Source organism: Capricornis sumatraensis, chromosome 7, assembly GCF_032405125.1.
Source record: "Capricornis sumatraensis isolate serow.1 chromosome 7, serow.2, whole genome shotgun sequence".
NCBI classification, from domain to species: domain Eukaryota; kingdom Metazoa; phylum Chordata; class Mammalia; order Artiodactyla; family Bovidae; genus Capricornis; species Capricornis sumatraensis.
The window spans coordinates 33783782-33810343 of record NC_091075.1 but is presented as its reverse complement, the minus strand read 5'-3'; the positions used below and the strand labels follow the sequence as shown (position 1 = coordinate 33810343).

The 26562-nt window shown below is 35.5% G+C and overlaps 1 protein-coding gene across 2 annotated transcripts in view; it reads left to right on the top strand.

The window, feature by feature from the left end:
• Window positions 1–26562, top strand: part of GRID2 (glutamate ionotropic receptor delta type subunit 2) — a 1614208-nt gene that overhangs the window by 1233341 nt on the left and 354305 nt on the right. For both annotated transcript variants that reach the window (XM_068975313.1, XM_068975312.1), the window contains one exon: window positions 18797–18994. In XM_068975313.1, the coding sequence (XP_068831414.1) occupies window positions 18797–18994 (198 nt within the window). The remainder of the gene's footprint in view (window positions 1–18796; window positions 18995–26562) is intronic.

The following is a 26562-nucleotide window of genomic DNA, read 5'->3' as shown; positions in this document are numbered from 1 at the left end:
CTTTATGGAGGAATATTCTAAAACCAGATTTCTTTACAGAGTAATTTTCGAAAACTACTATGATACTAGCATAAGTCTGTGAATGTAGTAAAGCTGTTGAACTGTACACTTTGAATGGGTAAATTATATGGTATGTGAGTTATATTTCAATGAAGCTATTAAAAAAGCAGACTCCAGAACCAGATTGTGTTTAAATTTCCAGGTCTCCTCTATGTGAATTTAGGCCATGTATTTAAACTCTTTATGATTCTATTTCTTTTTTTTTAATATATTTTACATTTTTTGAAGAAACCTTTTATTTCGGTGAGGGGTATATCTGATGAACAATAGAGTGATAGTTTCAAGTGAACAGTGAAGGGACTCAATCATACACATACATGCATCCATTCTCACCCAAATTCCCCTCCTATCTAGTGTTAGTGACATAGTTATGCCTGACTCTTTGCGACCCGTGGACTGCAACCCGCCAGGCTCCTCTGTCTATGGGATTTTCCAGGCAAGGATACTGGAGTGTTTTGCCATTTCCTTAGGCTGCCACATAACATTAAGTAGAGTTCCATGTGCTATACAGTAGGTCCTTGTTGGTTATCCATTTTAAATATAGCAGTATGTATATGACCATCCCCAAATCTTTATGATTCGATTTCTTCATCTTTAAAATGCAGGTAACATTATCTATGTCATAGAACTGTTAAGGAAATTAAAGGAACTAATATATGCAAAGAACAAAGGACTTCTTTGAATAGAGCCTGGCACGTAGGAAGTGCTATAGCTAGGTGTTAGTTCTTATTATGCACAGTGTTAAAGAGAACATAAAAGAAGTATCTATCGCATGGGTAGGGCAGTGGAAAAGGCTTAAAGAATGACACAAATTAGTTCTGAAACATAGGCAGGGACTAACATGGTATAGTTAAAAGGGAAGGAATATTCAACAATGTAAAGAACATACACAAAAGTATGCAGATATCAAGAATTTAAATTACTCTATAAGTGAGCTACAGTATCACCTGAAGCAAATGAAATTGAAACGCAGACCATTCCAGCAGCCTGTGTGTTAGGTATTCTTTTTTTTTTTAAGAGCTCCTTTAGAGACAATTTAATTAGAAATTTTCTGTGAGAATAAGGTTAGCATTATATAATTTAGATAATATTCATTAACTATTTAAAAACACCATCATTGAAATCCTGATCTAGCTGTAAGGTTAGGTAAAATGGATCTCATTTTTATTGTTGAAGCAATATAATCAGTAGAGATAGATCTTTATGGTATACATATTTTGTTGTCTCTTCTGCTGCTTATACCCAATTCATGTGAGAGAAAAGGGGAGAATGCAGTTTTTATAAACAGACACTTGAGGAAGACTGGCTGAGGCAAACAATGTAATTCATAGCAACACTGAAATATGTATTCACTTCAATGCTGAGTGAATAAAATTATCATGAGAATTGATGCATGACAATGACTTGACAATTTCTTATTCTTTCTCATCACACCAATTCTTAAGATGATAGCTGTCATGCAAACAGGCAAGGATCACTACAGCACTGAGATAGCCATGCATGACCCAACTTTTCTTCCTTTTGGAAGATGAAACCTGAATTCTTAGAATAAACACTGAATAGATATTTCAGAGATATGCTACATAATTCACTTCTGAAAAATATATTTACTACTTGTCTCTTGAAGTTTAGAAAAGTATTGACATAGTCATTTGAAAATTCAAAGATGTAGAAACAGTAAGGTCTATGTGATTTACATAACTTCTATAATATTTTAACCAATATCATATGAACTATATTATACTTTACTTTCAGAATTATATTATCCTTTACTTTCAGAATTATATTATATATAGCACTGCATCTAAAAGAAATCCAGATGTTAAGGTGACCTTGAAGTTTTAAGTTACTTTTTGCTAATGCAGTAGCTTTGGCATAGTTACAAAAAACACAAAACCAGTTCTATATATAATCCCTAAAAAACAAGTATAAGTAAAAATATGAAAACTAGAGAAATGTTTCTGACATAGATTTTACTTTCTGGAGTTACAAAGGAGTATATTAATGAATTAAGTGTTACCAGCCAGCATTTGGGGCACACTTATTCTCAGTTATTTTAATCTCCATGGAGCCCTGAAGATTATTATTTGCAATTTGTTGATATGGCTGAGACTTAGAGCTAGTTAAATAACTTCAAGTTATATTTGGAACAAAAATGAGCATTGAATCCTTGTTTGTCTGACTTCCCACCAGCCATGAGGAACATGTTGGAAAAGAGAGAACTATCTGAGGGGAATACTTGCAGAAATTTGCTTAGGGGTCCTTTTGAGTCTTGGCTGAGTAATAGGTCATACAAGATACAAGAGAAATTCTGCAATGCTGGGCAAAGAATGACAAAAAGCATATCAATGCCAAAATTAACTCACTTTCTAAGAAGATACGTACTGGAGTACTGGACACAGTTTAAAATATTAGAGACTTTTGAGACAATTTTCTGTTACTGGGAAGATCTTATTGAACGAAGACTTTATTTAAAAGGATATATGAAAAGCGTGTACTTACCTTTTAAGTATGTAGTAATAAATATTTAGGTGTACAAATATATAAAGTAGGATGCTCCCACACATCTTGCTATATCAGTGTTCTAAATGTTGCCTTGACCTCAAAAGGTTCAGCCTTTCATTAGGAAGATGCATATTCACTTGTCACTTCTAAGCTCCCATGGCATGTTGATGTTGTTGCTGTTTTATAGTGACATAAATTGATACTAGGCAAACAGATGCAAAAAAAAAAAAAAAAGTCACAGGAAGTTGTCCTTTCTTACATCTTAGAAACCTTCCCAATTAGGAGGGAAAGCTAGTGTTCTGAATTAAAGTGTAATCATTAGATTTCAGTTTACAAAGGAAATACATTTTGAGAAAACCTTGTCTGCTTTCCCAGTCCCTCTCCAGGAGCCAAGGCCTCATATGGCTGCCTTACCAATGAGGAAGATAGGTCTCAGGCATGATTTGGAGTTTTTCAAAAGCACAGTAACAGGTTTTGATCAATGGGGGACCATTCATCAAGTCACTATCCATTGCATTAGGACTCTAGGGTGGTCTAAAATGAGAAAAGTTACCTCCAAAATGTACCCAACATAGGAATAGTTTACTCATCTGTAAGCTTCTAGAACACAAACAGCTATTAAAAGTCAGCTCCCTCTGGGAGGTGGGAAGCAGTCAAGGAGAGAACTACCATATTGCATGGAGGCCCCAGAAATGGAAAAGCTGGTCAAGGAAAGGAAGGCAAATGCACACTCTTCCAGAATGCACCCCTTGGGTTTTTTAATGATCAGATGAAATACAAAGAGGTTTGGATTTTAAGGTATCTCTTCATAGCATCTCCCTCTAAACTGTGTACTCATTATTTTAACCTGGAAACAAAAAAGCTATCATGCTGAAAAGCGAATTTGTGGTTCTTGGATGTTTTAAAATTTTGCGCAAAGAATTTCAGGTTCTCTATGTGATGGGAGTTAGCACAAGGATATGCACTTTACATATTTTAGATTTTTGGGGGTAGGTTTGAAGGTGTTTCTTTTTTCCTTTTATCTTTTTTATTTTTAACCATCGCCAGTGGCATGAAATGGGAAAATGAAATGTTCAAACTAATTTTTCCCATTGATTCTTATGTAGCCTAATGTACTCTGCAGTTCAATTAAAAATAACAAGCTGTTGTGTTGTTCTGAGCCAAACAAAATCTCTAAGACCATGGTCAATAAAGAGCTCAAGAAAATAAAGTATTGAGGCTGAATGGTCTGAAGTCTACCGGGGAATAAAGAAGCAACGGATTAGCATTGAAAAGCAAACTCTTTTAATTTTTCAGAAGTCAAGGAGAATAAAAAAGTGATCACTCATCAAGAACAAAGACTTTGAAAAATATCTCTCACCTTTGTTTAATGAGTCCTTTCAAAAGTTAAGAATGAACTTTGGTCTTCAGCCCCAAAACTAAAATGATTTTCTGTACATGCAATGTTGTATTTTGGATTACTCCTGGAGTATCTGCTGAGGAATGTAAAAACAGAAGGATCAATGCTCAATGTTTTATCACTCTAAGTGACATCAGTTCCATCCAGTGAAGTATGTCATAGGTTAAGTATTGTGACTAGTTTTACACTAAACATTCCATTCTATTAGGCAATTTAAAAAAAAATGATGGGGAAAAAGTTGCATACATCTTTACATAAATTAGGTATGAAGTGAAAGTAGCTCAGTTGTGTCCAACTCTTTGCAACCCCAAGGACTATATAGTCCATGGAATTCTCCAGGCCAGAATACTGAAGTGGGTAGCCTTTCCCTTCTCCAGGGGATCTTCCCAAACCAGGGACTGAACTCAGGTCTTCCACGTTGCAGGCAAATTCTTTACCAGTTGAGTCACAAGGGAAGCCCAAGAATACTGGAGTGGGTAGCCTATCTCTTCTCTAGTGGATCTTCCTAACCCAGGAATTGAACCAGGGTCTCCTGCATTGCAGGTGGATTCTTTACTAACTGAGCTATCAGGGAAGCCAAAATTATGGGTATATTCCTCTAATGCCTTAATATGGCCCCCACAATTAATTCAGTGAACATGAACGTGAACGTGAAGTCGCTCAGTCGTGTCTGACTCTTTGCGACCCCATGGACTGTAGCCTACCAGGCTCCTCTGTTCATGGGATTTTCCAGGCAATAGTACTCGAGTGGATTGCCATTTCCCTCTCCAAGGAATCTTCCCGACCCAGGGATCGAACCCGAGTCTCCCACATTGTAGACAGATGCTTTACCGCCTGCAATCTCAGCACTGTAGTCCATATCTACAGACCTGATAAGCTAGCACAGAATCTATTTTATATGCTTTTTATTAATTTAAATAATACTTCATTAATCTTTTATACCCTTACTAATTTCTGAAACATAGAATATGATCTTTACCACTGTAAGCTGAGACTTTTCTACATTCTATAAATTCCCACAGATTTGTTTCTTGCTTTTAAATATCAGCACGTTTCTGTTTTCTATTATTCTGTTTCTGCCCTCTATGCAGGAAAACTTTTCTTTAAGTTTCCCCCTGTGGTTCATAATAAAATCAAAATAAAAAAGCATGTCCTTCAGAAAGCATTCAACTCACTGGAAACAAAAAACATGTCACCTTATTCTTAAAACCTTAGATCAGGCAGGTCAGTGGCAGAAATAGTGAGTGCAGTTTCAGCAAAGGGTATAAAGTGGGATTACCAAAATTATTATGTACCTTGTTATCTCCACATGGATTTTAAGGGAAAGACTATCTTCTTGCATGAAAAAGGCTTGGTACTGTTGGGAGGAAAACTTTTCTTCCAACTTCTTAGGTTCATATGTTTGGGGGCCTGTGAATTAAATGACAACAGGAAAAAGTCAAGATTTATTTACATGCACACATGCAATCTCCTAAGAGTGGAGCCTTGAGAAAGATGATCTCTCTGCTCTCTGCCCTGTGAAGCAAAGGAAGCAAGCTCTCCTCAAACCCTGGCTCTATTGGCACATTTATCTTGGACTTGCCAGGCTTTACAACTGGGAGAAATAAGTGTTCAATATTTAAGCCACCCAGTCTATAGTAATCCATTATAGCAGTCTGAATTGACTAAGACACACACACACATACTCATAAATAGTTTTGTACATTTTCTTCCCATTAAGCAAAATATATAACTATCTTTAATGTAAACAAGTATCCTTTATACAACAGATGTAATCAATATTTATTTTCATCTGCTTGATGAGTGATCTTTATAGTTGCCTCAAACTTCCATTAATTTGTTCAGGGTTGTACATAATTCCCAGAATGCCAACAGAAATTCAACATTTTCTTGTCCCATTTACTGACATATGCTGGAATGCAAGTGAAAGTAATGTTTTTACAGTAATATTTTGAATCTTTAAGACAAAAACAAACTAACTCCAACCTTTAAAATGTTCTTGGTTTTTTTAAATAAACCCTCCTGTGGCCTGATTCTGAGCAAATAACTATGTAACAGGGCACTGGGACACTGGAGATGACAGCTAAATGTGCTGTGTCTCAGTCTATGATAGAGATTTTTTAAGAAGCAACCCCTAATTGTTGGACATTTAGTTTATTTTCAAGTTCTCACTAGAAAAGTTGCAATTAACATTATTTTAGCTACATAACTATGTTCATTTATTATTACCTTCTTAGTTGGAAAGTTACCAAAAGAAATAACACAAAAATTTACAAATGTTTGCTTTCCCACCATGAATTTGTTTGCTTAAAGGTTGTACCAGTTTTAACTCACATAAGTGGTGTATAAGAAAATCTGCTTCCTTATATGATTAAAAATTAACATTCTTTGCCAATCCAACAAGCTATAAATAACTTGTCTTTTTTTTGAAATTTCTATTTCTCAAAGGTGTATTAAGAGAACAAAAATAAATAATTCACCCTTAATGTTTGGTATTGAACTTTCTCCTTTTAAAATTCAAGCTTTAAAGAATATGATGATTTTAATGATTGTTATTTCTTCTGCTAAATATTATTTCTCTTTTAACTGATTATGTGAATCACAACTATGCAGTATAAAAAGAAAGTACACATTTTCTTTCTATTAAATTTGAATGAGTATTAATTTTGCATTCAATGCAATAGGTTTGTTCAAAATATTACCTTTGATTCTGTATTGAACATTCACCCTAAGGACTTTGGTCTACTGATTGAAAGTTTTAATCCCTGTAATAAAATTATGTTGCATATGCCAAATGAAAAACATTCAGGGAGAATCTCAGAAGTCTGTATACTTCTAAAGGCTGAGGTCTCCACTTAGAATTTCCAGAAGTATGGCATAGCGTCCTATCAGTTCTCACTAAGTACTAATAACTGCACATCTGATGTATCAGTGAATCTCATCAGCTTTACCTTCAGAAATTACCCAGAATCCAATTACTTCACATCAAATTCAAACTTACTGCCTAACTCACTGGCTTATTGCAAAGGATTCCTAACTACTCTCCTAGTTTCTGTCCTTGGCCCTTCTAGCTTTCTGTCAATAGCAACTATCAACTGTCTTGAAAACTGTTAAAACATAGCAGATCACACACTCCCCTTTGCTCAGAGCCCATCAGGCTGCCCATCTCAGTCAAAGTAAGAGCTAAAGTCATCACAGGGGCTTAAAAGTACCGTTGAAGCTCCACTGGACACACTCTCTCAGATATTTCCTATCTGACCCTAGCTTCCTCAGTTCCTACCACACCAGCGTCCCTTCTATTTCTGTCACGTCAGAGAGATTCCTGCTGACACATTTATACGTACTCTCTTTTCAGTCTGAAAGGTTTTTCTAAAGAGGCTCTTCCTTGAAGGGAAGGTACAACACTTTCTCACATGCTCTTTGTCCTCAATATTTATTTAATTTTCTCCCCACAGTTCTTATCATCACCTGACGTAACATAAACAGTGCTTATTTTGTGTATTGTCCATCACTCCCATTAGCATGTAGGTCTAGAAGGATAGAGAGGTCTGTTTATTGTTGGCTTTGTTCATTGTTGTGTGCTTAGCATAGCACTGCCTAGCATTAACACTCTTGAATGACAATAGATATATGAATTTCTGCTGTTGTTCTGTAATAATATTATTTTGGATAGATATACCACTAACTTTAAGCATTTCAAGTTTAACTTTTTATTGTATTCTCATATTTAATTAGCTTCATTTTATATTTATTAAACAACCTTATGTCCTGACATAGACTGTCTTATCATAAAGCTCTGCTGACAGTACTAACAGTACTGTTATTGACAATATTTTTATAGGACTATGACTGTATCAACCAGAGTGTTTGTAAACATTATCATCATTTGGAAGTCAGATGTTACCAGGTTCTTGAGTTAAATATTTTGTAGAATTCTGACATTTGGTGAAGCCAACCACTTTTTGCAGCTGCCATAATCTATATCTCAAAACATACTTTTGATAGTTTTATTTGACATGACTGCATTTACAAAGTATTCTGTACTAGTAAACTTTTGACAATATGGAATAGAATTGACTCTTGTATGTGGCTGTGCCCTTGTAAGGTTCATGTGAGTGTTGAATTTTAGCAAAATAATGAAGACAGGACCAAACAAACAGTAAGTGTTATCCAGCACTTACATTCAGAAAGTAAACCAAAAGTCTAATATTTCTAAGTTTATATATGGTAATCTTGTGATCTATAAAATCTAAGCCTCCTAAAATGTATTTTCAAATGCCTGTGAGGGAAAGCCAATTAATGAAAACTAATGAACTCAGGATTGTTGTGATCACCCATTGTCCTTGATAACCTTGTATTTCCAGTTACAGAATCTTATGTTTCTTTCAGATTCTCATAGAAACAAAAGAAACATATTTTTTGGTTTTGCCATCCTCCATTAAGTCACTAAAATATAGCCATTTCATGATTTGAAAGGAATGTATAAAATCAAACATCTTATTGTGAAAATGAATTACCTTGCCTACCAATAGCTTTATGTTCAATTTAAAATATCTTTTTCACTTATATAATTGCTTACAAAATAAGAGTCAGAAATGATATGTTAGGTATGGTTTTAGGAAATTAGAGTGAGTAAATATTTTTATTTACTGACATTATTTATAATTAGAATCTTGTCTGATAAATATGTTTAAGCAAAGATAATATATTGTCTGATATATTTAAGCAAAAATTATATTAGTGCAATATTTTCTAAATCTTTGTTCCTGCATAAAATCCTTCTGCGGAAGCCCTTTGAAGAATGTTTTCATTGCATATCCCTGTGAGCCGGTTTTCCTCTCTCCATGCAACTCAGATGTTTTTGTTTTTACAACACCTAGATTGTTTATTCCTCTTCTGATGTTTTTTATTTTTATTTTCCTGTCCTGGTGTTTCAATATCTTTTTAATAACCAACTCCATACCTTTTGCCTTTTTAAACGTATAGTAGTTTCTAATATTTTGTATATGGTCTATAAAAATAATGAGATTTTTTCCAAGAAGAATGATAGTCATTAATTCTGCATATATCACAGTGGAATGTGTCATCCCTAAGCAAAATATAAGCTCACACTGTGCATGAAGACAGTTCTTGTTTGCTTCAGCCAGGAGCATTGTTTATGGAGAGAAGTTTTTAAACAGGTCATTAAGAAATATTCTCATTCTCTAGTTAATGTCTTTGAGCTGCACATGTGAGCAGAATGGTAAGGAATTTCCGGTGACTCATTCCAAGTTTTGACCATCCCGGCATTCTGTGAAGTCATGCATATTTTAACTTCTATAAAGCCCTCAGTAAAGACTTCACAGTAGAGCTTGTCGCTTGCACCTATCAAAAATGTCAGATGCTTTTTCCAAACTCTATCACTAGCAAACAGTATTGCATAGCTATTAAAATATGGAGATTTAACAACAAAGTCTGCGAGTTGCAAACATTGTTGTAAATCAACTAAGCAATTAACATGAGATTTTTTAAGTGATTGAATACAAGTTCAGAATTATGAAGTTATTATCTAATAACCTAACAAGTGATGTGAATAAATCCTTGCTAATATGAAAATTATCAACGACAGAAACCCATTTTTCTATAAGCAAGTCTATGGATCCTCATGCTAACACTTTAAGATTGATAAACTACAGGCATTCAGTGAAAGCGTCATTTGTTCCAGTTGCTGAGGATAGTGTTTAGAGATTCTTTCATCCAAATGATCAGCAAATCGAAGTCTGCAATTTGTTTTCATTTAATAGGCAGACACATTTTTACCAATTTAGACTCAGTCATATTAATACTCTTTGAAACTAATTGCTGGGAAATGAATTTTAAAGGCAGGGTTTTATAATTTCTTTTTTTCCTTTTTCTGTCCCTGTAATAGAAGATTCCAACCCACCTGTATACAACTTTCAAATCTATGTTTAACAGGCGTGGGCCATAATCCCCTGTCATTTGTATGGTTACAAAGGACCCTTATTCCCCACTCTATCACAATCCATTCTAAGCTCTTCTCTCAAAGTTACTTTCTGATTATGTTGTTTCCCTTCCACAAAGTTCTGGTTCCCTGACAGATAAAAGACAGTAACCTTAATATGATATCAACATCCTCCATTTTCTTCTCCCACTTAATGTACTTTATTTTTATTTATATTACAATATAACACCCATACACAAAAAAGTTTAAACCATTAATTAATGCATAGTAAAGTAATATCTAGATAACCACTGCTAGGAACAAAAGATAGAATACTGTCATTACCTACAAGAGGCAGCTATCCTTGTACATCTCTTTAATCACACCCTCTCCAGCATCCCAGAGCAGCCAAAGCTGATTCCTCCCTTGATTTTCTTTATAGTGTCTCCACCTGTTTAAGGTGTGACTCCTTAAACACATAGCTATTTCACCAGGTTTTTGAATGTTACAAAAAGGGAACTAAGCTGTTCCTTGGAATATTGCTTTTTTTCACTCATCATGATTCTTGTAAAGGTCCATTCATGTTATTGGGTATCACCCTAATTTCTTCAGTTTTAAGCTGTTTAATACTACATTATATTAATATACCACAATGTATACACTTTTCCATGTTGATGTACATTTGGATTTTAGATTATTTCTCAGTTCAGTTCAGTAATTCAGTCATGTCAGACTCTTAGCAACCCCATGGAATGCAGAACACCAGGCCTCCCTGTCCATCACCAACTCCCGGAGTTTATGCAAACTCATGTCCATAGAGTTGGTGATACCACCCAATCATCTCATCCTCTGTCGTTCCCTTCTCCTCCTACCTTCAGTCTTCCAAGCAGCAGTGTCTTTTCCAATGAATCAGTTCTTCGCAACAGGTGGCCAAAGTATTGGAGTTTCAGCGTCAGCATCAGCCCTTCCAATGAATATTTAGGACTAATTTTCTTTAGGATGGACTGGTTGGATCTCCTTGCAGTCCAAGGGACTCTCGAGTCTTCTCTAACACCACAATGCAAAAGCATCAATTCTTCGTTGCTCAGCTTTCTTTATAGTCCAACTCTCATGTCCATACATGACTACTGGAGAAACTTTAGCTTTGACCTGATGGAACTTTGTCAGAAAAGTAATGTCTTTGCTTTTTAATATGCTATCTAGGTTGGTCATAACTTTCCTTCCAAGAAGCAAGTGTCTTAATTTCAAGGCTGCAGTCGCCATCTGCAGTGATTTTGGAACCCCAAAACGGAAGTCTGTCATTATTCCATTGCTTCTCCATCTCTTTGCTGTGAAGTGATGGGACAGATGCCATGGTCTTAGTTTTCTGAATGTTGAGCTTTAAGTCAGCTTTCTCACTCTCCTCTTTCACTTTCATCAAGAGGCTCTTTAGTTCTTCTTCGCTTTCTGTCATAAGGGTGGTGTCATCTGCATATCTGAGATTACTGATATTTCTTTTGGGAATCTTGATTCCAGCTTGAGCTTCATCCAGTCCAGCATTTCTCATGATGTACTCTGCATATAGGTTAAATAAGCAGGGTGACAGTATACAGCCTTGATGTACTCCTTTCCCAATTTGGAACCAGTCTGTTATTCCATGTCCAGTTCTAAATGTTGCTTCCTGACCTGCATACAGATTTCAAGAGGCAGGTCAGGTGGTCTGGTATTTCCATCTCTTGAAGAATTTTCGACACATTTTGTGATTCACTCAAAGACTTTGGCATAGTCAATAAAGCAGAAGTAGATGTTTTCTGGAATTCTCTTGCTTTTTCAATAATTCATCAGATGTTGGCAATTTGATCTCTGGTTCCACTGCTTCTTCTAAATCCAGCTTGAACATCTGGAAGTCCATGGGTCACATACTGTTGAAGCCTGGCTTGGAGAATTTTGAGCATTACTTTCCTAGCGTTTAAAATGAGTGCAATTTTGTGGTAGTTTGAGCATTCTTTGGCATTGCTTTTCTTTGGGATTAGGATGAAAACTGACCTTTTGCAGTCCTGTGCCCACTGCTGAATTTTCCAAATTTGCTGGCATATTGAGTGCAGCACTTTCTTTCACAGCATCATCTTTTAGGATTTTCAATAGGTCAATTGGAATTCCATCACCTCCACGAGCTTTGTTTGTAGTAATGCTTCCTAAGGCCCACTTGACTTGGCATTCCAGGGTGTCTGGCTCTAGGTGAGTGATCACACTATTGTAATTTTCTTGGTCGTGAAGATCTTTTTTTGTAGTTATTCTGTGTATTCTTGCCACCTGTTCTTAATATCTGCTGTTCTGTTAGGTCCATACCATTTCTGTCCTTTATCAAGCCCATCTTTGCATGAAATGTTCCCTTGGTATCTCTAATTTTCTTGAAGAGATCTCTAGTCTTTCCCATTCTGTTGTTTTCCTCTATTTCTTTGCATTGATCGCTGAGGAAGGCTTTCTTATCTCTCCTTGCTATTCTTGGAACTCTGAATTCAAATCGGTATATCTTTCCTTTTCTCCTTTGTTTTTCGCTTCTCTTCTTTTCACAGCTATGTGTAAGGCCTCCTCAGACAACCATTTTGCCTTTTTTCATTTCTTTTTCTTGGTGATGGTCTTGATCCCTGCTTCCTGTTCAGTTCAGTTCAGTTCAGTTGCTCAGTCATGTCTGACTCTTTATGACCCCATGAATCACAGCATGCCAGGGCTCCCTGTCCATCACCAACTCCCAGAGTTCACCCAAACTCATGTCCATCGAGTTGGTGATGCCATCCAGCCATCTCATCCTCTGTCGTCCCCTTCTCCTCCTGCCCCCAATTCCTCCCAGCATGAGGGTGTTTGCCAATGAGTCAACTCTTTGCATGAGGTGGCCAAAGTACTGAAGTTTCAGCTTCAGCATCAGTCCTTCCAATGAACACCCAGGACTGATCTCCTTTAGAATGGACTGGCTAGATCTCCTTACAGTCCAAGGGACTCTCAAGAGTCTTCTCCAACACCACAGTTCAAAAGCATCAATTCTTCAGCACTCAGCATTCTTCACAGTCCAACTCTCACATCCATACATGACTACTGGAAAAACCATAGCCTTGACTAGACGGACCTTTGTTGGTAAAGTAATGTCTCTGCTTTTGAATATGCTGTCTAGGTTGGTCATAACTTTCTTTCCAAGGAGTAAGCATCTTCTAATTTCATTGCTGCAATCACCATCTGCAGTGATTTGGGTGCACAAAAAAATAAAGTCTGACACTGTTTCCACTGTTTCCCCATCTATTTCCCATGAAGTGATGGGACCAGATGCCATGATCTTCGTTTTCTGAATGTTGAGCTTTAAGTCAACTTTTTCATTCTCCTCTTTCATTTTTCATCAAGAGGCTTTTGAGTTCCTCTTCACTTTCTGCCATAAGGGTGTTGTCATCTGCATATCTGAGGCTATTGATATTTCTCCCGGCAATCTTGATTTCAGCTTGTGCTTCTTCCAGCCCAGCGTTTCTCATGATGTACTCTGCATATAAGTTAAATAAGCAGAGTAACAATATACAGCCTTGACATACTCCTTTCCCAATTTGGAACCAGTCTTTTGTTCCATGTCCATTTCTAACTGTTGCTTCCTGACCTGCGTCCAGATTTCTCAGGAGGCAGGTCAGGTGGTCTGGTATGCCCATCTCTTTCAGAATTTCCACAGTTTTTTGTGATCCACATAATCAAAGGCTTTGGCATAGTCAAGCTTCCTGTACTATGTCACAAACCTCTGTCCATTGTTCTTCAGGCACTCTATCAGATCTAGTCCCTTGAATCTATTTGTCAGTTCCAGTGTATAATTTTAGGGGGGTTGATTAGGTCATTCCTGAACGGTCTAGTGGTTTTCCCTATCCTTTCATATTAAGTCTGAATTTGGCAATAAGGAGTTCATGGTCTGAGATTATTTCAGATTTGGACTACTCTAGACAGTACTGCTATTAACATTCTTGGGGATCTATTTTGGTGCCTGACATTCTGTAGTGTTCATATTCAGAGTGAAATTGCTAGTCATAGCTGTCCATATCTTCATACTAGGCAATTTTTTATGTAGCACTCAAAATCAGGCAAAATTAACCTGCATATAAGTATTTTCAGCCTCTACTACGTATGTAAAGATGTTTTTCAAAGTGTTTGCACCAGTTTAAATGTCATCAAAAGTCATGATAACTCCTATTTCTTCATATCCTTAACACTGTTTGGGATTATCATACTAATATCATCATATTTCTTTCTGCTTCTCATTTCTTACCCCTCCCTTTTTTGATTTTCTGTTTGTTTATCCCTTTGTACCCTGGATATTAATTCTAATATGTAACAGGTCACTAAGTCTCTATTCATCTGTTTCCAATTATGCTGATAAACTCAGTCATTTAGTTACTAACTTTGGTCATTGTCTTTTCTAACTGTTAAATTTCTGTTTAGTTCTTTTTAATTTTAACAATGACACTTTCTTTAGTTTTATATTTCCTGCCTAAAGAGTTTTCTCCTATTTCCATAAAAATAGTAAACACAATTTTTGTAATATGCATTTGAAAATTTCAGCATTTACCTTCTTGAAAAGATCCGTTTCTGTTATATATTATTCCTGCTGCTTCTATATATGAAATATAATTTCCTTTTACACAATTGTAGAAGGGAATGGCCAACCCACTCCAGTATTCTTGCCTGGGGAATTCCATGGACAGAGGAGCCTGGCAGGCCTCAGTTCATTGGCTGACAGAAGTCAGAAACAACTGAGTGACCAACACTTTACATAATATCTTTAGCTTTTGCTTTGGACAGAATATTCAACCAACTCTTTGAAGGGACAATATAAGACCTAAAATAAAAATACTTTCTTCCCAGAGGATTTTTTTTTTCTGTCAGGAATCTGGAGTCTATCAGTCTGACACCAACTTAACTTGTTTTAAAATATGAAACAAATTATGGTATCATATATTTTAATCTACTCATTGAAAATTTTGAGGTCCAAAGAGATAAAGTTGAAGTAAGATGAGCTGAGACAATGCCTTTGTCTTCTGTAACTTATTGTGTGATTTTGAGTTGAAACTTTTGTTTCTAATTTTTCTTATCTGTTGAAATAGTGCATGCCTGTAACCGCCGGCATAGTGATTTTGCTTTTTCGTTCATATCTATTTGGCAAGGCCAAGTCTTCGTTGTGGCAAGTAGAATCTTAAACCTTTAGTTGTGGCTTGCAGAATCTAGTTTCCTGACCAGGGATCCAGGCTTAGCCCCCTTCATTGGAAGTGTGGAGCCTTAGCCACTGGACCACTATGGAATTCCCTGTTTCCATGATGTTTACAGTTTCCTTTGTATTGCTCTGGTCTTCTGTTCGTGCCAGTCATGGTATGTGATACTCAAGTTTTACTTTATGTTTTTTGAGTATATAGTTTTTCCAATACTAGGTTACAGTTTGTTTTGAAGATACTTTTTACCAGTATCTCTCACTATATTGAACATAGTAAGCTGATTCAGTAACTGCTTAATGCATGTTATATGGATGAGTCAATGAGTGAATAAATTTTGGAAACAGGTACATAGATAAAAGTGATTAAACCAAGCTCAGTATTGCCATAGAGAAGGAGCAAGTATCTTTTCTATTATCAGTCCCAGAGTTTCAGTCGAATTTCTGTTGCTATGTTTACTTGTCCACTATATTGGCTGATTGTCCTCATAAAACACAACTGGTCTGAGGTAGGATTTATGCATAGCAATCCAAATGTGTAATAGAGCTTAAGAACAAAGCTTAAGAACATTGATCTAGAGGACAGTGATAAAATGTAATAAAGTTTATTTAGGATGTAAAATTAAAAAGCATGTTCATCAATAATTCATCAGCTCTCTTTAAAAAACCCTTAGTTTATAATCATTTTTATTCTGTATCTTTAATCATTTGTAGCTGATGTTGCTACGAACAGACTTTGACAACAAACTTCTGAAAGGGATCCATTTGCCTAGGGAATTACTTATAAAGTTGCAATTAAAAATATTTTCTAGGGGTAAATTCAGCATGCTATGCAAATATGACACAGCTTAGCATATTAAACAATTGTTCTAAAGATATGTTAATAGAGCTGAAAAGAAGCACTATTTGCTATGAAAGCATACATTGGGGTATTATTTTTGCCACATAGAGCAGTTAGCTTTGCATTATAATTAGTCTTCTTAATTTTCCAAATGTCACCTTAAAGACTGGTTTTCCATTTCCTGGTGATTAAATTGCTGCTGAACCTAAGAGATTTGTTAGATTTTAAGTCAATGGCTAAATAAAGAATATATATGGTCAAAATTATTAGTGGAGGACCAATAAGATCTTTAAGAAACATCTTTCCATTAGTTTGTTGATGGGTAGATGTTCAGAATATAACAATGAATGAGATGTGTATAAGGAAATAAGTACATGCTCTCTGTTGCCAGCATGCATAGCATAATATAAATCATCAATGCCCAATTAATTCTAGAATTTCCTGATCTTATTTTCATGCTCTCTGAATATGGTCTTTATTTTGGAATTTCTTTGACCTATTCTGAACGACTTTGTGACTTCAGGTCACAGATGCATTGTGCAATGCATCATCATTAACTAGGTTATATAATGAACAGTGATAAACTCTGCTATATTAGATGGAAGTTTTAATTTGGAATCAAGAAAATGTTCTGTATTTTATGCATAGTATTAAAGGATTTGTTGAATTTTTATTTTTTATTTAGTTGATATCATTAGATTAAACAAGTCAGAATTGTTAAAAATTTTCATTTATTCTCAAAGTTTCCAAACTATTGATATATATCAATCTATCTTTGTTCATTAGCATCAAATACTGGTAAAAAACAAACAAACAAAAATATCTTGAGCTTAACAACATTAAGAAATTGAAGTTTTCTTTCTTTCTTTTTTTTTTTTATGTTTTAGAACAGTAGAGAGTCAGTGTGAGTCTTCTATAGCATTTCAAATGTCAAGGACATACACTTCTGTATTATTTCTCTATTATGTGTGAGCTAAGATAGTTACCAGAACTTCCAGTTGTTATGTGTTCATGCCAGCTGGAAGAAGTAGAAAGGACACAGAAACAGTTGCACAAAGCACCCTGGTTACATCACACTTCTCAGAACTGGTTACATGGTCTCATTTTGCCTAAAGGGAGATTGTGGATTGTCTATATTCTCAACTGCTGATTTGAAAACAGATATGTATAATTAATGAAGAGCAATTAATTGTTCCCACTACTGGGGAGCAAATAGCAGTCATCTCCTTCATCCAGCTGTTAATTTACTAATCTATTTTGCTCTAAGATAAGTTATAAACAGTTAAACAAGACCATTTTTTTAATAAAAAAGTATCAGCAATTTGGAAAATCAAGATTTTTTTGAAAATTACAAATACCACAATGTCAACATAGTTATATATAGATGAGCATCGTGGTCTCCTGGGTATCTAAAGTGAAATAGTTTATCTAAATAATTTTTTACTTTATTTTCATTATTTTAAAAAAGGCATTACTGAAGCAAAATAAAGGTCTACTGCCTCTGAACAATATAAAAACTTATGGTAATATTTATGGAGAATTGAATGTTATGATCAGAGAAGGCAATGGCACCCCACTCCAGTACTCCTGCCTGGCGAAGCCTGGTAGGCTGCAGTCCATGGGGTTGCTAAGAGTCGGACTGAGCGACATCACTCACTTTTCACTTTCATCCATTGAAGAAGGAAATGGCAACCTACTCCAGTGTTCTTGCCTGGAGAATCCCAGGGATGGGGGAGCCTGGTGGGAGGCCATCTATGGGGTCGCACAGAGTCTGACACCACTGAAGCGACTTAGCAGCAGCAGCAGCAGAATGTTATGGTGAACAATATTCCTATCATAGATGCAGCTGATTTTATAAGGCACTGACTTAGTGTCTTTGAGTAAGAGCCAAAAGCCAAGTATTATTTTACAACTCAATAAAGGCTATTTTGTGAATCCTTAAGGTTACAATCCTTAGGTATTCTGGCTTAGACGGAGGATAGATGATAACCTGCCCACAGGACTAGGTAGATGTATACACTGTGGATGGTTATCTGTAAATATTACTGTTGCTGAAAGTTTTCTGAACAAGTTTAGGAAATTAAGAAATAGGTTATCTAATTTTCTGTAGTCTGCCAGCATGTGTCAGACCAATTTAGTGCTCGTAACACTAGGTGCTCTAAAAAGTGAAAGGAGACCATTTGTTAACTGTAACAGCACAACAGTGCAAAAAGATGAAAGAGGTTGAAATGAAAACCAATTTGCTAAATTTACTAAATTACACAGATTACCAGAAAGGTAAGTGAATTTCTCATAACAGTAGTGGAGAAACTACTTTTGCAATGAAATATGTGTTTATATCCAAGTTTCAAAATTACTTAGCAAACAACTCCCAGTAAATGTGATATTATAAATTTTAGCTAAATTGTAAGTTCTTAGAATTTTTGTATCTTTTCAAAACAATTTGTGTCTATTATATCTCTGAAAATATTTTATGTATTTTGACAAATATAGACAATAACTACCCAAGGATAGAAACAATAAATTCATATATGATTATATTTTTGATGAATCTTAGGTTCATCCTGAAGTGGCAAGAGAAATGAATTTATGGTTCCTGAAATTTTGTAATCACTTGCATCTAATTTTTTGATATACTAATAATTAAATGAGAGATGACAAGAAACTGGGTGATTAAACAGTTTGATAAAATGATGCATTAATAACACATAAGTTTTATTTCAAAGTTATTCGCTCACAGTACAAATCAATTTTAAACTGTAAGCTGAATTCTTTGAAGAATTAATCTTTGCTTTAAAGGAGCACTATAGATTGACACCAGCGATTTCTTTTAATTCCATGTAGGAAGAACCTTTTGTAATGGTGTCTGAAAATGTCCTGGGTAAGCCGAAAAAATACCAAGGCTTCTCCATTGATGTTCTGGATGCCTTATCCAACTACCTGGGTTTTAACTATGAAATTTATGTTGCACCGGATCACAAGTATGGAAGCCCACAAGAAGATGGAACATGGAATGGCTTGGTAGGAGAACTAGTGTTTAAGGTAAGTATTTGTTTGTCTATCACATATCTAAAGTTGACTATAACCCTTGAAAGTTAATTTCTTTTAAAATAAGTGTAAGGCAAGGCCTTACGTGGTGGTGGTGTATGCAAGTCTCAGTCTACACTATTTCATGAACTTTGTGGAAAGAAAAATTGATGACAATACAAACCTAAATTTCAAAATATGTCCTAAAAAATATTTAGAGCAAGGATTTACCTTTACCAAAGTTATGCTCCAACCATATTATCACTGTTTGGTACATGATGAAGTCACAATGCCTCTTCCAAACACAATTAATGTCATTGTGTTCTTTTAAAACACAAGTTCAAGAAATAAGGTTCTGATCACTTAAGAACTGATCATTTCATTTTTTGATCTAAATAAGATAAAGCTACTCTTAACTTATATTGTTCTCCTTGTTCTTGCAAGTCTCAGAGAAGTGTTTTAAATTTCCCCATTACTTTATCCCTGTTCCTATCAGTTTTTGCTTCCTTTTTGGAAGCTCTATTACTAAAGTGCACCACATTTTTAAATATTATGCTTTCCTAATGAGTTGAATAGTCATATTTATGTCTATAAATTACTATTTGATTTCTGTGTATCTCATTTTTCCCTCTGTTCCTTCATTTCTGGCCTTCCTCTGGGTTAGCTGATTTTTTGTGTTTGATTTCATTTCCCATTTAGCTTCTTATTTGTATTTATTTGGTTTTTGTTTGTTTGTTTGTGGTTAGTCTAGGATGGTAATGTGCATTCTTAACTTATCATACTTTATGTAGATTAAAATCATGTCACTTCTCATTTAAAAAATAATAAATGTACAGCAATATAATTCCATTTATACTCACCATAGCCTTTGTGTTATTGTGGTTATATATTTATATTTAATGAACTCCAAAGTAAAATTTTATACTTTTTATTTAATCAATTGACTTTCAAAGGTACAAAAGGAAGGGAGACAGTGTCTAATATTTTAACTATTTTTCTACTATTTCTGGGGCTGTTTCTAACTGGTATCACTTACTTCAACCTGAAGAAATTCCCTTTAGAATGTCTTGAAGTCCAATCCTACAAGTGGCATATACTCTTTACATTAGCTTACCTTAAAATGTCTTTGTTTACCTTCATTTTTGAGTAATATTTTTAGCATATAACAAATTCTGAGTTGATAGGATTATTTTTGGTAGGTACTTAGTGTTTTCAAATATTTCAAATAGTGACACTGCTAATTTTGATTTATGTTTGACAAGAGCACTGAGTCTCAGAACACAGTCACTTATAATCAAATTATCTTTTTCTTTTTACTTTTTATTTTATACCTAAAATCAAGGCTGGTGATTTTAAAGCAAGAGTAACTTTTTATTTCAAAAATCAAAGCAAAATTATCATTCAAAATAATTTTTCATAAAATCATAAATGTTTTCATTATTATATCACAATAACGTTGATACACAACCTGGTTAACATACATATATAATGTAGTTATTTATCAATGTTTACAACATAATATCAATAGTTTCAAGTTTATGACATGCTGATTTGATGTATGGATATATTGCAAATGATTACCACAATAAGTCTAGTTAACATTCATTACCATACATATTTTTTTAAATGTTCATGATTTTAAATATATCATTCTATTGTCTTTTGCCAAATGTTGTTTCTGATGAGAAGTTAGCCATCATTTGTACTTTGCTCCTTTTTTATAGTGTAGGGGTGGCCATCCCTGAGGTCTTATTTATTTTATTATGATATTTTACTCTCTGACCTTTAGTTTAGTTAATATATCTTGATGTGCTTTCAGGTTATTGATTGTTTCTTTGCCGTCTCCAATTTCCATTAAGTTCATTCAGTAACTTTTTTATTCTAGATAACTAGAATTATTCTTATGCTTGTGTTGGTTAGGAGTCAACCAATGATTTGAGGGAAGCTTATACACAGATTATGGGGCTTCTTTCTCTGTGGCTCCCCCTGTTATGTGAGTCCCTTTTGATTTCTGAACAGTCTGTATGCCTCAAACACCATCCTCTGACGCATCAAGCTAATAAGGTTCTGACTTTCTGCTTGAGCTCTAGCTTCTTTCTATTGTCTAACTGAAGTGTGTTCTCAGTGAATGAGCTATAGAAAAAAGGAACTCACCCAAAGCAGTTACTGTCTTTAGAGGGTTGAAGAGCCTACAGTTTATGCCTATTTTTGACTGATACACAGCCTATTCAATTTGTGAGGTTTTTTTAAAAATTTGACCCTGAATTTATCATTATTCTTTGTTGAGTTAACCCAGTTAAAAAATATTCCCTTGTTGCCAGATCTGTAATTATTTATAAAACTATTCTGAAAACGAAAGGATCTAAGTTGTTTCCAAGAGATGTAGGAGAGAAAAAAATAAGAAGTGTTGAGGACAGTGGCAGGAAAAATAATAAAGCTGTTTTTCATATTCTTTAAATCTTGAAAAATAGTACCAATTTATTTAATAAATGCTTTACATATGTAATTTTATTTGCAAAAGGTTAATATAAGCATTTTAATAGGAAAACAGGAATCATCAATCCTCACCCTCTTATTCAATCTATGACTCTTTACCTTAGGTTCCCTACTATAAACATAAAACAAGCATCCTATCTTTGTATTTCTGAGGTGTCCTGCCTGAACTGAACCCAAATAAACAATTATATTAAAATAAATATAAGGAAAAGGAAGAAACATTATATAAGTTTTTTTCTGTAGATAGTGTAGATAAAAATCTGTAAGAGTTATCTTAGTGGACAAGTAATAGTAAACTTCACTTACTATTAATAAATGCTAGTTAAAAGTAATAAGCATTAAAATTAGTCTGATGTTGCTGCTGTTTTTAATTTGGTGTGTGCTTGCTCCAGTTAGTTAAATTTTTTAGACTTACTTCCTCACCTATGAAATGAGGAGTACAAATATTTTAGTGGGAATATTTCATCCAACTATAACCTTTTAAAATCATTCTAAGGCTTGATTACATAAAAATCACACACGGCAATAGTATGATGTTCTTCATCAGTTCAGTCGCTCAGTAGTGTCCAACTCTTTGCGACCCCATGGACTGAAGCATACCAGGCTTCCCTGTCCATCGCTAACTCCCAGAGCTTGCTCAAACTCACATCCATCGAGTTGGTGATGCCATCCAACCATCTCATTCTCTGTTGTCCCCTTCTCCTCCTGCTTTCCATATTTCCCAGCATGAGGGTCTTTTCCAGTGAGTCAGTTCTTCGCATCAGATGTTCTTCATAATAATTTATTTTTATCTGCATGGAAGAGCATATCATTATATGATAATATAAAGATCAGCAGGGTCCTTTCACGAAGCAAAAATTCAGGTTTAAAAAAGCTGACTGACAAATGTGTGATTTTTTAGCTAGAAAAACTATAAATGTATTTACTTACTGCAATTAGAACTACTAACCTAATCTGTCAGATTATAGACTTTCAAGGGACTTGTGATCCATGCTGTTACTGTGTACTTTTACTTAGACCCCTCCCCCGGCCAAGTTTGGGGCCCCCCGGGCGGCTCAGAGAGTAAAGAAACTGCCTGCAATGCCAGAGACCTGGGTTCAATCTCTGGGTCGGGAAGACTCCCTGGAGGAGGAAATGGCAACCCACTCCAGTATTCTTGCCTGGAGAATACCACAGACAGAGGAGCCTGGAGGGCTACAGTCCATGGGGTCGCAAAGAGTCGGACACAGCTGAGCAACTAACACTATTTCCTGCAATTAGATTTTTACTTTCTTCAAAAAGATATTTAGCCATTCTGACTAGGCTTTCAGAAGTACTTATTAAGCAGAAAGAGAAGACGCCTAGGTAAGAGTTTGCTGGGACAGGTGGCAAGATGGAAGGAAACGAAGAGGGTGGTAGAGGAAGAGAACATGTTCTTGTGGAGAGGACGGCCAGCATTACAGGTGACTGCTGTAATGTTACATGGGGGGTTCACAGCATTCTCTTTAACTGTCTTCTGTCCCCAATAGAGAAGTATGCTCTAATTTTAAGCAACTGAAAAATGTCAGTTCAAATATACAAACAGTCATGCAGTAAAAATATCATAAAGTAATTTAGATTATTCAAGACTCATCATATTAAAATTTTATCTGGCTTATACACACATCATATTAAAATTTTATCAGGTTTATTTACCACTGTAGAGCAAAATATCACTATTGAATTGGCATAGTAATGTATGACCGAGGTCCAGAAAAGTGAGCTTATTATTGCTATGTATTTTTTACTAGTGTAGACATTTTTCATGGATCTAAGTATGTTTTAAGTAACAGTAAATACTGCCATTTAATACCTCTATACATGAAATAAGACATGAAATTAACAAGGTTGTCTGCCTTCCTAAGGAGAAACAAAAATTAAAAGAATGTTTTCTAGAGTCTTTGTCACAATGATTATGGAAAAATACATTTAAAGTGATCCAGAGAGGGAACATGGGAAATTTCTGAGTTCATATGATTGTTCGACATTGATTTCCAAGGCTGCCACTGAGACATCAGATTGGGATGATCTCATATTAAAGGGACTTTCCACTATAACTGGATGTCAAGAATCATGTATATACATAATCAGGTATGTGCGTAATTCTTAAACTGGAAAATACCACCAGGGAGAGCAAGGAAGTGAACTACAAAGAAAGCTGAGTGCCAAAGAATTGATGCTTTTGAACTGTGATGTTGGAGAAGACTCTTGAGTGTCCCTTGGACTGCAAGGAGATCCAACCAGTCCATCCTAAAGGAGATCAGTCATGGGTGTTCATTGGGAGGACTGATACTGAAGCTGAAACTCCAATACTTTGGCCACCTCATGCGAAGAGGGATTTAGGGCAGGAGGAGAAGGGGACGACAGAGGATGAGATGGTTAGATGGCATCACTGAGTCGATGGACATGGGTTTGGGTGAACTCTGGGAGTTGGTGATTGACAGGAAGGCCTAGCATGCTGCGGTTCATGCGGTCACAAAGAGTCAGACACGACTGAGTGACTGAACGGAACTGAACATATAGAATTGATTTAAACACTGACAGTGTAGCAGAGTCTCCTCCATTCCTTATCTGCATCACTACTTTTATAACTTTCTGCAATTAATATGCTCTTAAAATTTATGAGAACACAGATCTGGCCAAAAGATGTTTCAATGTGAAATAGATAAATTAGAGATATGTTCTGTTCAGTTTAGGAGAAATTGTTATGAGTGAGTTAATGTGGCTGATAAATTATTTTCTCTGATGTAAAAGAACAAAAGTGAGAAGAACACAGAGACCTTGATACTATAGAAAATAGCAAGTATATCAAGTTTAGGATGGAAGTACAAAAAATTAAGAAAACAATGAAGGAGGACTGAGTTCTTTTTTTGGATAGTATTTTTAAAGTCTAATGAATCAATATATTGTGTAATGGCAACCCACTCCAGTGTTCTTGCCTGGAGAATCTCAGGGACGGGGGAGCCTGGTGGGCTGCCGTCTGTGGGGTCACACAGAGTCGGACACGACTGAAGTGACTTAGCAGCAGTAACAGCAGCAAGGTAATGATGACTCAATCCAGAAATATTTTACACCTGAAACATTATGGTCACAGGTTGTTCAACAGAGATTGAATTTGAATATATACATTTTGTACAAAGGTATAATTTGGTAAGCAAAAAAAGACTTTTAAGCATGCCTTTATTTTATATTTGGATAAAAATGTTGTGAAGGTCATGTGGAATATAAATATAGTTCAAAGATGACATGATATAAATATCACCATCTGAGAAAAGTGGGGTTCAAATCACTATAATATTTAGATTCTAATGGGTACATGTTAAAGAATGATCTTGACAACTTTATTTTACATTATCAGCATTTACAACACAACTCATATAAGTCAGGAAGATAAAAAACACTCTTGGAATTTCAAAGAGAAGAGATTTCATCACAGGGATTGATCAAAAAGTCATGGGAAGGAAAGAAAACACAAAAGAGAAGATGTAAAATGCAAGTATCAGGAGCTGGTAATGCTCCAGTTGATTGTGTGTCTCCCAAAGAGGTACCCCTCAACCAGGGCTGGAATTGCCAAAACGATGCTGCCTAAGCAATGAAGATGAAAACATCCATAATCAAAGTTGAGATATCCTGGGTGAACTCGGCAAGGAAATTTAGGGAGATAAAAGAAAACTTAAAATGTTCAAGGAAGTATATCATGACTTGGGGTATGGAACCGGATAAAATTTTGGAAAAAGGAATCAGAATATGAATATGAGGTTGAAAAACACGTAAAGTCTAAGTGAAGACATGAGAAGAACTAGGAGAATGGAAAGAGGTTACCAGAGACTGAAATATAGAAGTTCCAGGGATGGAATGTATTAACAGAAGCTGATCCTGTGGGTCACAGTAGAAATATTATAGGAGACAAAAGGAGTTGGAGTTTAAAATGGCCCCCAATTGGGCAAGATAGGGAGAGACAAATGGGTGAAGCACAGGGGATCTTTAGGGCCGTGAAATGATTTTATATGGTACTTAATGGTGCATACATGACACCATGCATTTATCACAACCCATAAAAGAGTGAACCGTGATATAAACTGTAGATTTTAGTTAATAATAATGTATCAGTATTGGTTCGTCAGTTGCTACAAATGTACCATACTAATGAAAGATGTTAAGAAAAATTGTATTGGGGAATGGAGGGGTGGCAGACCAGAGAAAGATATATGGGAACTTTTTGTATTTTATGCTCAATTTTTCTGCAAAAATATTTTTTGAAAAAAAATGGCCCCAAATGATTATTGTAAGGGGCATCTATGTTGATACTGAAATTTGCTAGAAAGTTGCATGAGAAGAAAATATTGTGAAGTCTGTCTGGTAGAGATGATAAGACAAGTCCCCCTCAGAAGCACACAGGTAACTGGCAAAACAAAACGAAAGGAAAGTAGCATGCATCTCACTAATGAAGAACCGAAATCAGGTTCCCGCATGTCTAAAAAAATCGGCAAATTTTCTTGGCCTCTAGTATATAATGAAAGTGACAGAAGTGAATTCTCACCCTGTTGAAACTCAAAATAAGCATATATTTCTGCTCAAGTCATCCACAGCTCTCCATCTTTTTCTGTACTCTCCCTATGTTTATCCCCATCCACACTTCTCTGATCCTGCACGTGGCTGCTAGAGAAGGCCATGAACTTGGCGGACTGAATTCACTTCCGTGTCATACTAGCTAATGTCATCAACAGAGCCTTCACTGATTCTCCATTGTCCTTTAATTTATTGATTTTTTTAAATTTCAGTCTCCACAGTGGCTGTTTCAAACATTTTCCATACTTTTCAAGTCTCTCCTCCTAGTCCTACTTTCCATTACTGACACTTCTCATTTCTAGTTGTTAAAGCTCATGGTTTACTCAAAGACTATGTGAATCTAGTGTGAGTCCTTGTTTTCTTACTCTTTAACCTCGGCATCCTTCTACCTCTTCTCTAATCCTTAGTGGCAACACAGACTTTGGATTGAAACAGACATTAGCTGTGAACACTGGGAACACAGTTACCAGCCTTGTAAGCCTCAGAGTTTTTAACCTCTT